The 13616-nt window shown below is 35.8% G+C and overlaps 3 protein-coding genes across 4 annotated transcripts in view; 1 reads left to right on the top strand and 2 right to left on the bottom strand.

Annotated features, from left to right (window-relative positions):
- Positions 1-13616, top strand: part of LOC123308586 (protein madd-4) — a 464545-nt gene that overhangs the window by 174137 nt on the left and 276792 nt on the right. The window lies entirely within an intron of this gene.
- LOC123308587 lies at positions 3566-5058 on the bottom strand. The gene is made up of 2 exons (XM_044891317.1): positions 4703-5058; positions 3566-4641 (listed from the first exon to the last, which is right to left on the bottom strand). Exon 2 carries the CDS (start codon positions 4403-4405, stop codon positions 3734-3736), a length of 672 nt encoding a protein of 223 aa, XP_044747252.1. The 5' UTR covers positions 4406-4641; positions 4703-5058; the 3' UTR covers positions 3566-3733.
- LOC123307147 lies at positions 4761-6351 on the bottom strand. Its single transcript, XM_044889364.1, has 3 exons — positions 6023-6351; positions 5032-5554; positions 4761-4765 (listed from the first exon to the last, which is right to left on the bottom strand). Exons 1-3 carry the CDS (start codon positions 6185-6187, stop codon positions 4761-4763), a joined length of 693 nt encoding a protein of 230 aa, XP_044745299.1. The 5' UTR covers positions 6188-6351.

Genomic DNA, 13616 nt, shown 5'->3' with positions numbered 1-13616 from the left:
GACGTTATTGTGGTGATCCACTACATTTCTTTGTTTTCCTACCACTTTGTTATGAGAGAACCAGAATGTTTCTTTTCATTCATTGTTTTATCGATGATTACTCTTGATTGTCTAGATCAGTCGATTACACTCGCCATGAATAAGTCAGTGAAGTCAGGCACCTTGTCGAAACATTAATTAAACTGTTTACACAAATGAGGCTGATGGAAGCTGAATTTTGCAAATGTGAATTCCTTATTTTTACCATTTCTAATATTGAATTACTCGATACCAACATTGCTTCAGTAATAGTGAAAAATTTCATTGTTTTTGAATTAAAGGCTAAGTCGATGTGACCATCTTTTTGATTATCTCGAATATCCCTTGAAAACTTTGAAATACCAGTTATCTCAAGATCGAAATCATATCAAAACTCGATGGCATGGGACTTCTTAAACAGTGATAACTAGGTGGACATGACATCTTTGAAATTAATTTCTAATGAAAATTGTTAAAGAGGCCATTCTAGCTTCACCACCAAATTAAGATCAATTATTTCAGCAGTCTTCAATCATACGGAATCAAAAGTTTATGTTGCACATAACTTGCGAGTTACCTTATTAGATCATTAGATTTTCGGATCTGTTTTTTTTTAATTCTGCTTTTATCAGTACGTGATAAGTGGAAGTTTCAGGGAGATTTATCATCATTTTTTCCGTGTTCGATTAGAAAGGTTCCTTATTGAAAGTAATGAACCAAAAGTGGAAAATTAACGTAGGGAAAATGAAGGTGCTCCCGTACATTGTGACAATGTGGAATTAATTTCAGCGAAAGGTCTCGAAACGAACATCAAACACGAGCCCGTCCGAAAAATTTTAATCAACCATGTATGCGTGCACGTTTCTCCTACTGAAAAGATGAAATTCCTATGTTATTTCGAATGAAACTACACAACAATGACGATGATTCGGGGATTTTCTTCTGTAGCGTTGGCGTCCTCCCGACCAAAATTGAAAGTACAAGGATGACAAAAGGAATAATTACACGGTCCGGCTGTTTAGACGTGTAGACCAAGGGCATGTATCTTTGGAGCTTTGCATGTTTGTTGTTACGGAAATTAGACATGGGCCTTGGACAAGAACAGGAGCAAAGTTTGTCGGAGGAATGCTCATCGAACTGAAAGGGTTGTCTGATTTTGTCGCATTGGTCTAATCAACGTATCACCCATTACGACGTTCAAAGGGGGACTGGGACTATAGGTAGTAAAGAAAACTAATTCATTTATGATTATTCATTCAATGCAGTTTTGCCTTTCAAATCCTTCCTGCAAACGTTTTCTCGTAATTTTCGATGCTGATATAAAACACAGTTGCCATAATTCATTTTTTTTTAACAGTAGAAATAACAGAAAGTTAAGACAGATAGGTGAATAAGTCTAGTCTATATCAAAAATCACTTCAAAACAGATTATATGATTTTCACACAAATGAGTTTTTAAACCACGACACGTGTTTCGCTATCACAATAGCATCTTCAGGTGGGTGAAGGTAAACTGAACTATTTGATACCCAACGAAATACTATACAGGGTGTATTTGAAGATGAGGCTGTTTTTTCAACAGAAGGTAGAACTGGTCAAAATGTACCGTTTCACCAAAAATCACCTATACAAAACTTTCAAAATGACAAAATTGAAAAAAGAAATTAAAATGATTACTGAAATAGATCCTAATACAAGACCCTAGACCGTTTGTTAGCTGAAGTATCGCAAAGTAGTGGGAAAAAACTTATCTCCTGATTCGACCATGTTGTTTCGTTTAGAATATTGGCACAGTATAGACACCAACCAATTGGTGTCTATACTGTGAGATTGGCTCGTTCGATATTTACGTGGTAATGAAAATGGAAACTAAGGATTGCCGAATTGTTCTCATTATTCTTTAGTTACTTACACGATTTTATGAAATGGCTCATTTAGATACCAACTGACAGAAAAGACTTAGGACACAAGTGTAAAAAATAGAATAATACCTCAAAATCTCACCAATAAAATTAGTCTAAATTATTCACGAATTTTTTCACAATGGGCATCACAATCTTCTTGTTCTAACATTTCAACAATCGTCGTGAAAATGGGATGAAATGGGAAAATATCATAGCACTTTTTCAACATAACTAACATAAGCACTTTCAAGAAACTGACTTGATTTTCTACATTTTATTCTCACCCTAAATTGCACGATACAACAATTATGATTATCTCAAAAGTGACACGATGCATCTAATCCGATGAACTTGGTACTGAACCATTCATTGTCCAGCTATATGCTTATGTTTTGTTTCGTTTTTGGGATGCTGGAGTCACCTTCCTCAGTCCCGTACTAGAAATTCAATGAAAACTTATTTTGATGAGTTCTACCTTCTGTCAAAAAGAAGGCCCACTTCTGAAAACACCCTGTATAAGCAAGCATTTAACCCTACTCCAAAAAATTTATTTCGAATTAGTGAAAGCTTCTTTCCCTTCTTTTCTCGATATCGAGAACTGAAAACATGACCGAAAACGGAGAAGTGGACGCCCAAGATTTACCACTCCTGCACAAGATCGGTTTCTGACTGTGTCTGCCCGTAAAGAGCCTTTGAGTACATGTTATGATGTTTAGGTTTCGATTGAAGCAGTTCGTTGAAGACTTCTAGAAGTTAATCTACATTCTCAACGACTTACGAACGATTAATGAAGGTCTCTATTGTTCACAGGTGGTACAGAATTGTTGGTGCTTGATGCTACCATGAATGCGCAGATTTGCATAGAGCAAGTCACTGACATATCCTTTGTTTCATGCTGCTATTACGAGGATGTATTGATATCTAGTTAGCCTAGAGCAGTTCCATGCATAAAAAAAATATTTCGTTACCATAGCAACGAACAATAACTCATTGGAAGTGTCAGTGTTGAGTTTGAGGTCAAAAAAGTAAACCTCAGTTACGAAATAAATTAAAAGAAAAAAGAAGTCCACTGAAATTGTGAAAACCGAAAAATTGAAGTATCGAACCATCATCAAGTATCTGTATTTAAAAGGGTTAAGAGGTAAGCAGATTTACGAAGATATGCTTAATACCCTTAGTGATCGATGTCCTTCGTATGCGATCGTGAAAAATTAAACTGCAAGAACAGGAAAATCTCGTTCCAATTAATAATTACAGTTGGGAAATATCGGTCCAAGGAACAAACACAAGAAACTATTCTTTCACGACGTTTCGGCACTTTATTGTGCCTTCTTCAGGCTAAAAAATGGAAAATTATGTTATAAACAGTGACATAGATAATATAAAAATATGATGGCATAATATTCATATAAATTACTAAAATTATCGATCTAATACATTACAAATACAGAATAGGATATAAAAAAATATAAAAACACCGAAAACAACATTAAACATCAAAGCAGACTGAGCAAGACAACTGTATAGCAAGACAGGCCAAGGAAAAAAGGAAAAATACTCACTGTCAGAATATTAAAAAATTTCAATATTTTCATGTACAGAAAATCGTCATAAAAATGAAAATAAAACGGGGAAAACGAGTTCTACCGGATCTAGGCATCGATGTATGTTTGCTTTTTGGGTCATGACACATCAAACGCAGAATTCAAATGAATGGAAGAAAAACGATCTACAAACACAACGGAAACACGAGAGACAACATGACACTTGCACAGTGGCGTAACGAAACGACCAAATATTTAACTGGGCTTTCAACATTTTGGAATCAAGTTGGAATATGCCACACTCAACGTACTAACGTCCGTACGTGCATTAACTGTGTTTGGGAACTTTTTTATATAAATCATCTCCTTAAAGCAACGTTTAAACCAGTTGTTCTCCCGACCCAAAATTTCAACGTTCTGAAAATCAAAATTGTGGTTGGATGATGAAGCATGAGCAGATAATGCTGTGGATTCTTTTTTATTCTTGCAATCCCTTTCATGTTGGGCAGATCTGTTGCCCAAATATTGCCCTGTTTGCCCGACATAACACACGCTACAATCCCTACAGTTGATCTTATAAACCACCCCAGAACATCTCTCCTTCGGATCCCTATCCTTAAGCTTTGAAAAAATAGACCGAACAGTTTTGTTGTAGTAATAAATAACACGATTTGTACTATCTTTCATTAATCGTTTGAGTTGTTCGGACAACCTCGGTACATAAATCAACTTACAGACTCTGACATTATTATGGGACTCGTCAACATTATTCAACGTGTGCGGTGGAGGTTCAACATTAGAAGAATAAAAAATTTTATGTATCAAACTTTTCGGGTAACCATTCCTCATCAGAAATAAAGTTTGCTCATCGAAATTTTTCTTGTGAAACAACTCGTCCGATAAATTCTGAATTTTGTGCTTTATCGATTTTATTATCATAACTTTCTGAATTCTCGAGTGCGCTGAGTCATAATGTAAGACTCTACCTGATGATATCGGTTTTCTATAAATGTCAGTGATAATCTTGTTGCCCTCTCTAATTAGAAGAACATCCAGAAACGGGATTCGGTTATCACTCTCTAACTCATATGTAAATTGGAGGCTGCTATGGAAACTATTGAAAACTTGCAGGACTTGTGGAACCTTATCCTTTGGAATGGATAAAATAATGTCATCTACATAAAAAAACACAAACGGAATCAAGAAGTCAATCTTCGACAAAACAAACGAGATCACCTTATTCATGACCATCTCAGCCAAAATTGGGGAGGCTGGGTTTCCCATAGCAGAACCTCTAATCTGGGAGTAAAATAAACCATCATAAGTACAATAGCTGTTCACGAAAATAAACTGAATAATATTTTTAACTGTCGTTATTGGAATCTGAGTATGGGTTTTCAAATCCTCCCAATGTTCATCAACGAGGTCAAAAATTAAACCTTGAGGAATGTTTGTAAATAACGAAACCACATCAAAGCTAACCAACACGTAATCGTCGGGAATTACGATATCTCGTAAATTTGAAACCAAAGTGAACGAGTTTTTCAGGGAATAGGTGAACTTACATCTAATTCCATCCAAAACACTGACTAAAAATTTTGAAATATCGAACGTAGGTGAGTTACAGCAAGAAATAACCGGTCTCAAGGGTCTGTTACTTTTATGTATTTTAACTAAACCATATATTTTAGGTGGTAAAGAATTATACTGTTTCATGCTTTTGGCCTCTCTATCATTTATAAAACCACCAGTATGTAATTCACTTATCAACTTGTTGCCACTAACCTGTATCTTTTTAGTTGGATCGCTTCTTAACAACTTATAAGTAGATGTGTCAGACAATAACTGCCTTAGTTTTTCATCATATTCCACCCTTGAAAGGATGACCGTCTTATTACCTTTATCCGAATTTAACACATAAATATCAGAATGGTTCTTAAGGAACAACCTAGTTTTATCATACCAAAACAACAATGTCCTGCTCAATCCATCCCTGATCTTACAAGTGTCCAATCTTCTATAAAAATTATGGATTATGTTACACAACGACAGCCTTACACTATTCTTTACATCCGAAAGCCATTGAGTCTGAAAATTAATGAACGATTCAACATCACTCAAAATATCTATCATAGGAAAGTCCCTACTAGTATAAGGCAATGCAAATTTTGGACCTAACGACAAAATCTTGGTAACATAGTCTGGTATGGAAACATCAGTGTAATTAACCAGCCAACTAGACTGTGTCAAAATATCATGCTGTTCAACATTTGACATTAACTGTTGAAATTTTCTCACATTGTCCTTTCTGATCTTGATTAATGAGTGTTGGAAAAAACGTTGTTGACTCCTAGAAAAACTATTTATATAGGAGACTGGAACCGCACCACATAAAAATTCTCTACTGTTCTGAATGCTATCCTTAAGCTTTCTAATCTTCCAATTAACAATCATGATTTCAACATTCAATATATCCTTCTTAAGTTTATAAACCAATCTACTAACTCTGTGGCCGAAAGGATGTCTATCTTGAAACAGAGAATGTACACACTTCACCTCATTAATAATATGTTTGGGAAATACTCCACTTTTTCTGCATCTTAAAAGGAAAATTCTGCTGTTGATAGCTCTCACCAATTTGCTGTTATCCGAGGCCCATTTCTTGAAGTGTATGACCACATTCAAACCAAACAAAATCAATATGTCACTGTAGAAACCCATGTCAAATCTAGACCAAATTAGGTACGAACAGGAAAATCTCGTTCCAATTAATAATTACAGTTGGGAAATATCGGTCCAAGGAACAAACACAAGAAACTATTCTTTCACGACGTTTCGGCACTTTATTGTGCCTTCTTCAGGCTAAAAAATGGAAAATTATGTTATAAACAGTGACATAGATAATATAGGACTAGGAATCTGGCTGGACTCAAATATGAAGTGGAACGCCCAAATAGAAAACCTGAACAGTAAACTCAACACCATAATATATACCCTAAATGTAATGAAATACCACGTCCAACAAGATACACTGAAGCTCTTATACAATTCCAACTTTCAGTCAACCCTATCATATGGCATTATTTACTGGGGAAATTGCACATCTTTGAACAGAATATTTCAAACACAAAAGCGAGCAATCAGAGTTATGTATAGAATGAAATACAGTGAGACTTGCAGAGGTGTTTTCAGAAGAAATAAAATATTGACGTTGACAGCAATATATGTGTTGAAGTGTGTTATCTTCCTACAAAGCCACAGTGAACTGTTTAAACAGTTTGAGAACAACAACCATACTAGGAGAATTGACCCTTACATATACCCCAGGCAACAACTGACACTAGTACAGAACAATGCAAAATACATGTGCATGAAGATTTACAATGCGTTACCTAAACAGTTTCATTTGATGAAAAATATTAATATATTGAAAAATCAATTGATGAAATTTTTACTGAACATTGAACCATACAATCTACCAGAATATTTTGAATCTTGTAAAGTAAAACTCACAGAAATCTTGTAAGGAGCAACCATTGAGATTAATTGACTTAATCCCTCTTGTTGTATCACAATAATTGTAGGAATTGAATAAACCTTATTATTATTATTATTATACATTATGACTCAGCGCACTCGAGAATTCAGAAAGTTATGATAATAAAATCGATAAAGCACAAAATTCAGAATTTATCGGACGAGTTGTTTCACAAGAAAAATTTCGATGAGCAAACTTTATTTCTGATGAGGAATGGTTACCCGAAAAGTTTGATACATAAAATTTTTTATTCTTCTAATGTTGAACCTCCACCGCACACGTTGAATAATGTTGACGAGTCCCATAATAATGTCAGAGTCTGTAAGTTGATTTATGTACCGAGGTTGTCCGAACAACTCAAACGATTAATGAAAGATAGTACAAATCGTGTTATTTATTACTACAACAAAACTGTTCGGTCTATTTTTTCAAAGCTTAAGGATAGGGATCCGAAGGAGAGATGTTCTGGGGTGGTTTATAAGATCAACTGTAGGGATTGTAGCGTGTGTTATGTCGGGCAAACAGGGCAATATTTGGGCAACAGATCTGCCCAACATGAAAGGGATTGCAAGAATAAAAAAGAATCCACAGCATTATCTGCTCATGCTTCATCATCCAACCACAATTTTGATTTTCAGAACGTTGAAATTTTGGGTCGGGAGAACAACTGGTTTAAACGTTGCTTTAAGGAGATGATTTATATAAAAAAGTTCCCAAACACAGTTAATGCACGTACGGACGTTAGTACGTTGAGTGTGGCATATTCCAACTTGATTCCAAAATGTTGAAAGCCCAGTTAAATATTTGGTCGTTTCGTTACGCCACTGTGCAAGTGTCATGTTGTCTCTCGTGTTTCCGTTGTGTTTGTAGATCGTTTTTCTTCCATTCATTTGAATTCTGCGTTTGATGTGTCATGACCCAAAAAGCAAACATACATCGATGCCTAGATCCGGTAGAACTCGTTTTCCCGTTTTATTTTCATTTTTATGACGATTTTCTGTACATGAAAATATTGAAATTTTTTAATATTCTGACAGTGAGTATTTTTCCTTTTTTCCTTGGCCTGTCTTGCTATACAGTTGTCTTGCTCAGTCTGCTTTGATGTTTAATGTTGTTTTCGGTGTTTTTATATTTTTTTATATCCTATTCTGTATTTGTAATGTATTAGATCGATAATTTTAGTAATTTATATGAATATTATGCCATCATATTTTTATATTATCTATGTCACTGTTTATAACATAATTTTCCATTTTTTAGCCTGAAGAAGGCACAATAAAGTGCCGAAACGTCGTGAAAGAATAGTTTCTTGTGTTTGTTCCTTGGATCGATATTTCCCAACTGTAATTAAACTGCAAGCTTCAAAAGAGGTAAATTTTCCATTGAAGATGATGACCGATCGGGAAGGCCAGTTTCTGTGTCAGTCCCCGAAAATATCCATGCAGTTCATGACATGATTTTATCAGACCGTCGAATTGGGCTGAAACGGATATCTGAAGCACTGAATATTTCATACGAACGCGTTCATCATATAGTTCACGTCAATTTGGACATGAGAAAAATTGCTGCAAAATGGATCCCCAAATGTTTGAATGTTGACCAAAAGCGTGCAAGGGTAGAAGCATCGCGTTCGATCTGTGCTCGATTTGAAAACGATGTAGACTTCTACTTCTACTTCTACCGACTTGTTACTATGGATGAGACTTAGGTACATTTCTACGATCCAGAAACAAAGCAACAATCGATGGAATGGCAACACTCTGGATCTCCAAGACCTAAGAAGTTTCGATTCAAAAAATCTGCTGGAAAAATTCTTGCTTCAGTTTTTTGGGATTTCTGGAGTAATCATGATTGATTTTTTGGATAAGGGTAGAACAATAACCGGAGTTTACTATTCGACATTACTGACCACTATACAGGAAAAAATTAAAGAAACAAGACGCGGAAAGCTATCCAAAGGTGTTTTGTTTTTGCAGGACAATGCCCCTGCACACAAATCTCATGTTGCTATGCAAAACATTCGTGATTTAGGGTTTCAATCTCTAGAACACCTCCCTTATTCAGTTTTGGCTCCATCCGACTCTGAAAAAAAGTTTAAAAGTTCGTAAATTTTCTTCCAACGAGGAGGTAATAAAAGCTGTGAGGTCTGGTTTGCAGAGGAAGAACAAACTTTTTTTGAAAGGTCTAGAGGCGTTGCAGGTTCGCTGTAATAAATTTATTCTATTAAGAGGCAAATATGTTGAGTAATAAAATATTTTGGTATTGAAATTTTGTTTGGTTCTATAGTAGGCTAAGAATTTTTCAATATATCCTCGTATATCGAATTCCTTATTTTTGGACGATAATGTACCACCCAATCATGCAATAATGGTGGATGAAGTTGGAAATTCATGAGGTGGCTAGACCTCAATCACATTGACCCTTGAAACATTTGATATTTTTCCACAAAAAATAATCACCGAAGATATGGATTTTTTGCATCAATTTTTACTCTCCACCTGTTTCAAATAGCTCAAAATGCGTTTTTTTCTCATCGCAGTATGCTGCCAAATACTGTTCTGTGAAAACGTAAGGAAGCCTCCCCTTTGTGTTTACTTCGTGAATCACCGCATTAGGTAATATTATCGTGGGTGTGAACGTTCAAAAATACAATTCCGCTGTTAATACGCCGCAATCTTTTCAATTTAAATAATGAACGAGCGCGCAAAGAGAATTTCGCATTGCCTCGGTTTTTTTTTAATGCCAAGTAAGGAATTAAATCACTTCATTTCTGGTCGGACAGTTTAAACTTCGTTTACGGTCAGCCCCCGCTGGGGGCGTTATTAACAGCACCGGCTACAAATTTCCGAACAGCAAACCCGAGTTTTTGCCTTTGATGGCGTTCAACACGTCATATGCGTAGTATAGGGCGGATGGATATTTTCGGTTTTGGGGTCGTCATAGATGAGGTCGGGTGTATCGATCTTATGCGGGTCAGGTTTTTATAACCTTGTTTTGAATATGCCATTGGAATTTCATATGAATTTTTCGATAATTCATGGGCGAGGGCTAAGAATAACTAGATTCACTTATACTCCATTCATATTCATTTCAGCAGTTGGTTGGCCATGAAATGATTTTCTCAAGTTTTTGTAACTAGAACGGAGTAAATTTGGCACTCATGAAATGTCGTTAATGTCATAACGCCGTTGCCACAACTAATATCAATTTTTATTACGAAAATACCGAAAGTGATTGAAAAAAGGGACAGGGTTTCAAGAAGTGCTATTTAGAATTCAGGTCCGCTCATTCAAATAGTTATACCCTGATATTCTAAAATCTAAAATCCACAATACGTCAGACGGTAGCGAACATATTCAATGCAAGAGAATTTATATACTTAATAGGTCCTTTCGTTTGCATTAAAAGTGTAGCACTTTTCTACACTCGATTTTAGTATTCGTTTGCTGATTAAATTTACACCAGTGTAGAGGAGGTGTAGTTCATCTACATCTCCTTTTGACTATGTGTAGATGAACTATTCTTCCTCTTCACTGGTGTAAATCAAATCGAGTGTAGAAAAGTGCTACACTTTTTATGCAAACGAAAGGACCTATTGTTTCATCTGAATCTAAACGCCTTATATTTCAGCTGAATATTTCCACAATCAGAAAGATTATGAATGAAGAGGATGACAAAGAATTTCCTTCTATTGGGAGACCCAAAAAAGTGGTGGCATTTGAGAATTTTATGTTTGAGTGAATTAATGCGACTTGTCCGATACATTGTAAATGTCTTAAGGTACCAATAAATACCTAATTATTATTTTTATATCAATGTATTGAGATGAACAGCCACAAATACGCGCCAGTTGTCGTGTTAATTGTTTATTCATTTGAAAGAATTGAAACTTCCTTCAATTCCTTTTACTTATATTGATGCAAGAAGATTTTTGTTGAAGAATTTAACATTCTTGTAATTATCTGTAAATTCCTTCGGGAGATACCCATTCCCAACCACTGCATCATATGCATTTAATCTTCGGGTTAATATTTTTGAAATCTACAATTGATGTAACGTTTTCAAACTCTGGCCAAAGAAGATAACAAACATTAACTTTCCTCAGGCTAATGCATATTATGATATTATCCTGATCTCTTGTATTTTCCATGCAAATATCTGGATTTGGTATGCCTTCAATTAGTTTTCATAAACTTCAATTATGTTTCTCACATATTTTACGAAGAGATTCGACATTGTGATAAAATACTTAATGACAGAAACTTTTACGTAGAACGGGCAACATAGCGTTGATTCAAAACCCAAAAATGTTTTGACAAGCGTCATAACCCCACATTTTCGTACTATACAGAGTGAAATGTGTCAAATTTCCATGGCCAACCGACTGCTAAAATAAAAGTGAATGGAGTATTCCTACATAATTCTCCTTTCCTATTCGAATAAACAAAAAAATACTGAATTGGGAATTGAGTTCTTATTTCTATAGCATGATCGATCAATTTCAGAAGGAGTCAAGTGTCCCAGCAGAATTTTTTCTCAGGAGGGGCAAAATAAACAACAATTTTTATAGAATGACAGCAACAGCAGGTGATATAGAATAATAAGGTTACTCTTTTCGAAACAGATTGAACAAAACAAGGAAGGTTTTCTATGAAACGAGATTTATAAAGTGATAAAATATGGGGAACCGATTACCTACAATAAATATTGTAAATGATAATAGACGAAGAAAAGTCAACGAGAAATAGCGGAACGAAAACAAATCAACATATGCCCGATGGAACGATATTGATAAAAAATAATAAATCGAAAACAGTTAATCTTGAATTATACATTGTGGAAATAACGTTAATAACAATTTCCTGCGAAAAATCGGCATATTTCCTCCTGCCAATGCACCGCTTGTATCTATTCGGCATTGTCCCAAGTCACCCTATGAAACAACAAAATAAATGAATGAAATCCGTGTTGCCGTTTGACTTGTAAACAACCTTGTTTCATGTCATATCAAATATCCCAATATCCCACGTATCCAAAAAAAATAATTACACATTCACAAAGTGACATACGTGTACTGGACACTAGAAAGTATAAGGGCCATAAAAAAACGCGCTTTTACTCTCCTGAATTCGTTAATTTTTCCTGTCAATTCAAACGCTCTGGTCACGGCAAACTCAACAGGAATTAATTGTTAAACTAACCGAAAAGACGCTACACAATCTAATAAGTTTGTCCCTACACTTATAAATGGTAAGAAACAAAAAAATCTGCAAGGGGGTGAATTGTCCCAAGTTACAGGACTGTCCCAAGTCACCCGAATCTACCGGTATCCCGTTACAAAGAATAAATCTATAAAAAGACTCAAAAACAAAACTATCGGTGCGATCAAAATTATAATTTCTTAGGGATAATTGCGGCTGTGAGTCCTCCTGTGACTGAAGGGACCCAACCGTGACCTACAGATCCTTCCACAACCACACTCCTGGCATGGATAGTCACCAACCAGATCTGGCCGCCGCTGTATTCTTCTCGAGTCTCCATTATGACTGTAAACCAAAGACCTCCACTGTGATATGTCTACCGCTTGTTGTTCCTAGTTATGATTGGCATTAACTGATTTCAAGGATTGATGTAGTATATCCTCAAACCGCTTAAACTGACTTCCTCCCTCTGTGAATTCGCCATAAAGAAATATTTTGGGGAGTCTTGCATCCTCAGAATGTGGCTGCTCCATCTGAGTTAGGCCTTCTTTACTTGAGTCTCAATTGTTATACAACTCGCGCGCTACAAGACTCTTTCATTCGAAACTTTGTGGAACCATCTGATGTGCATTATTTGTCTTAGATGACGTTGTTGCGTTTGTTCAAGCTGTTTAAAATGTCGCCTGTAGGGCGTCCAGCTTTCGCTTCCTTAAAGAAGCGTTGGGAGGACCACTGCTTTGTAAACAGATGTCTTCAGATTGAGGTCGTGATTTCGAAACACTCTGTCCTTCAGCAGAATGCCCGTGATGTCGAAGTGATACGGTGTGTATTCCGTGTCCAGGTTAGCCCTAGTATTTATGAAGCTTCCCAAGTATTTGAACTGCTCGACCTCTTCTAGAGTTTCATCATCCAGGCTGAAATGTGTTTGAAGGCTTTCTGGCGGACTTACCAGGATTTTGGTTTGTCAATATTGAGTCTAAGGCCTGAAGCTTCGTATATCTATATGTTTATAGGTGTCCAACATTATCTGTAGATCTTCTGAGCTGTTAGCGATAAGTGCTCAGTCGTCTGCATATTTTGAGTTAACATATAGATTAGAATATACATTTTCTTGGAAGTTCATAGAAAGCTACCTCATATAAATGGATAGAGATGTATTTGCAATTTATTTATGGTCGAACAGAAAGTGTCACAATCATTGATATCCAGGATTTTGAACTCGAAATCTGTCTATTTAGCCTGAATCAGCCGAATGCTCTTTTACTGAAAGCCCATGTCACGTAAAATCGTGAAGATTTATCCCTTATAAATCTGAATCGCTGGAGAAACTGGGTTCCGATCTCGAAATGATGAATTTAGTACCGCCAATTACACCCTTTGCCTACCAATGTACATTTAATTTTGGAGAGGA

Source organism: Coccinella septempunctata, chromosome 2, assembly GCF_907165205.1.
Source record: "Coccinella septempunctata chromosome 2, icCocSept1.1, whole genome shotgun sequence".
NCBI lineage: Eukaryota > Metazoa > Arthropoda > Insecta > Coleoptera > Coccinellidae > Coccinella > Coccinella septempunctata.
Note: the sequence above shows the minus strand (reverse complement) of the source record. Positions and strands in the feature narration are given on the sequence as shown.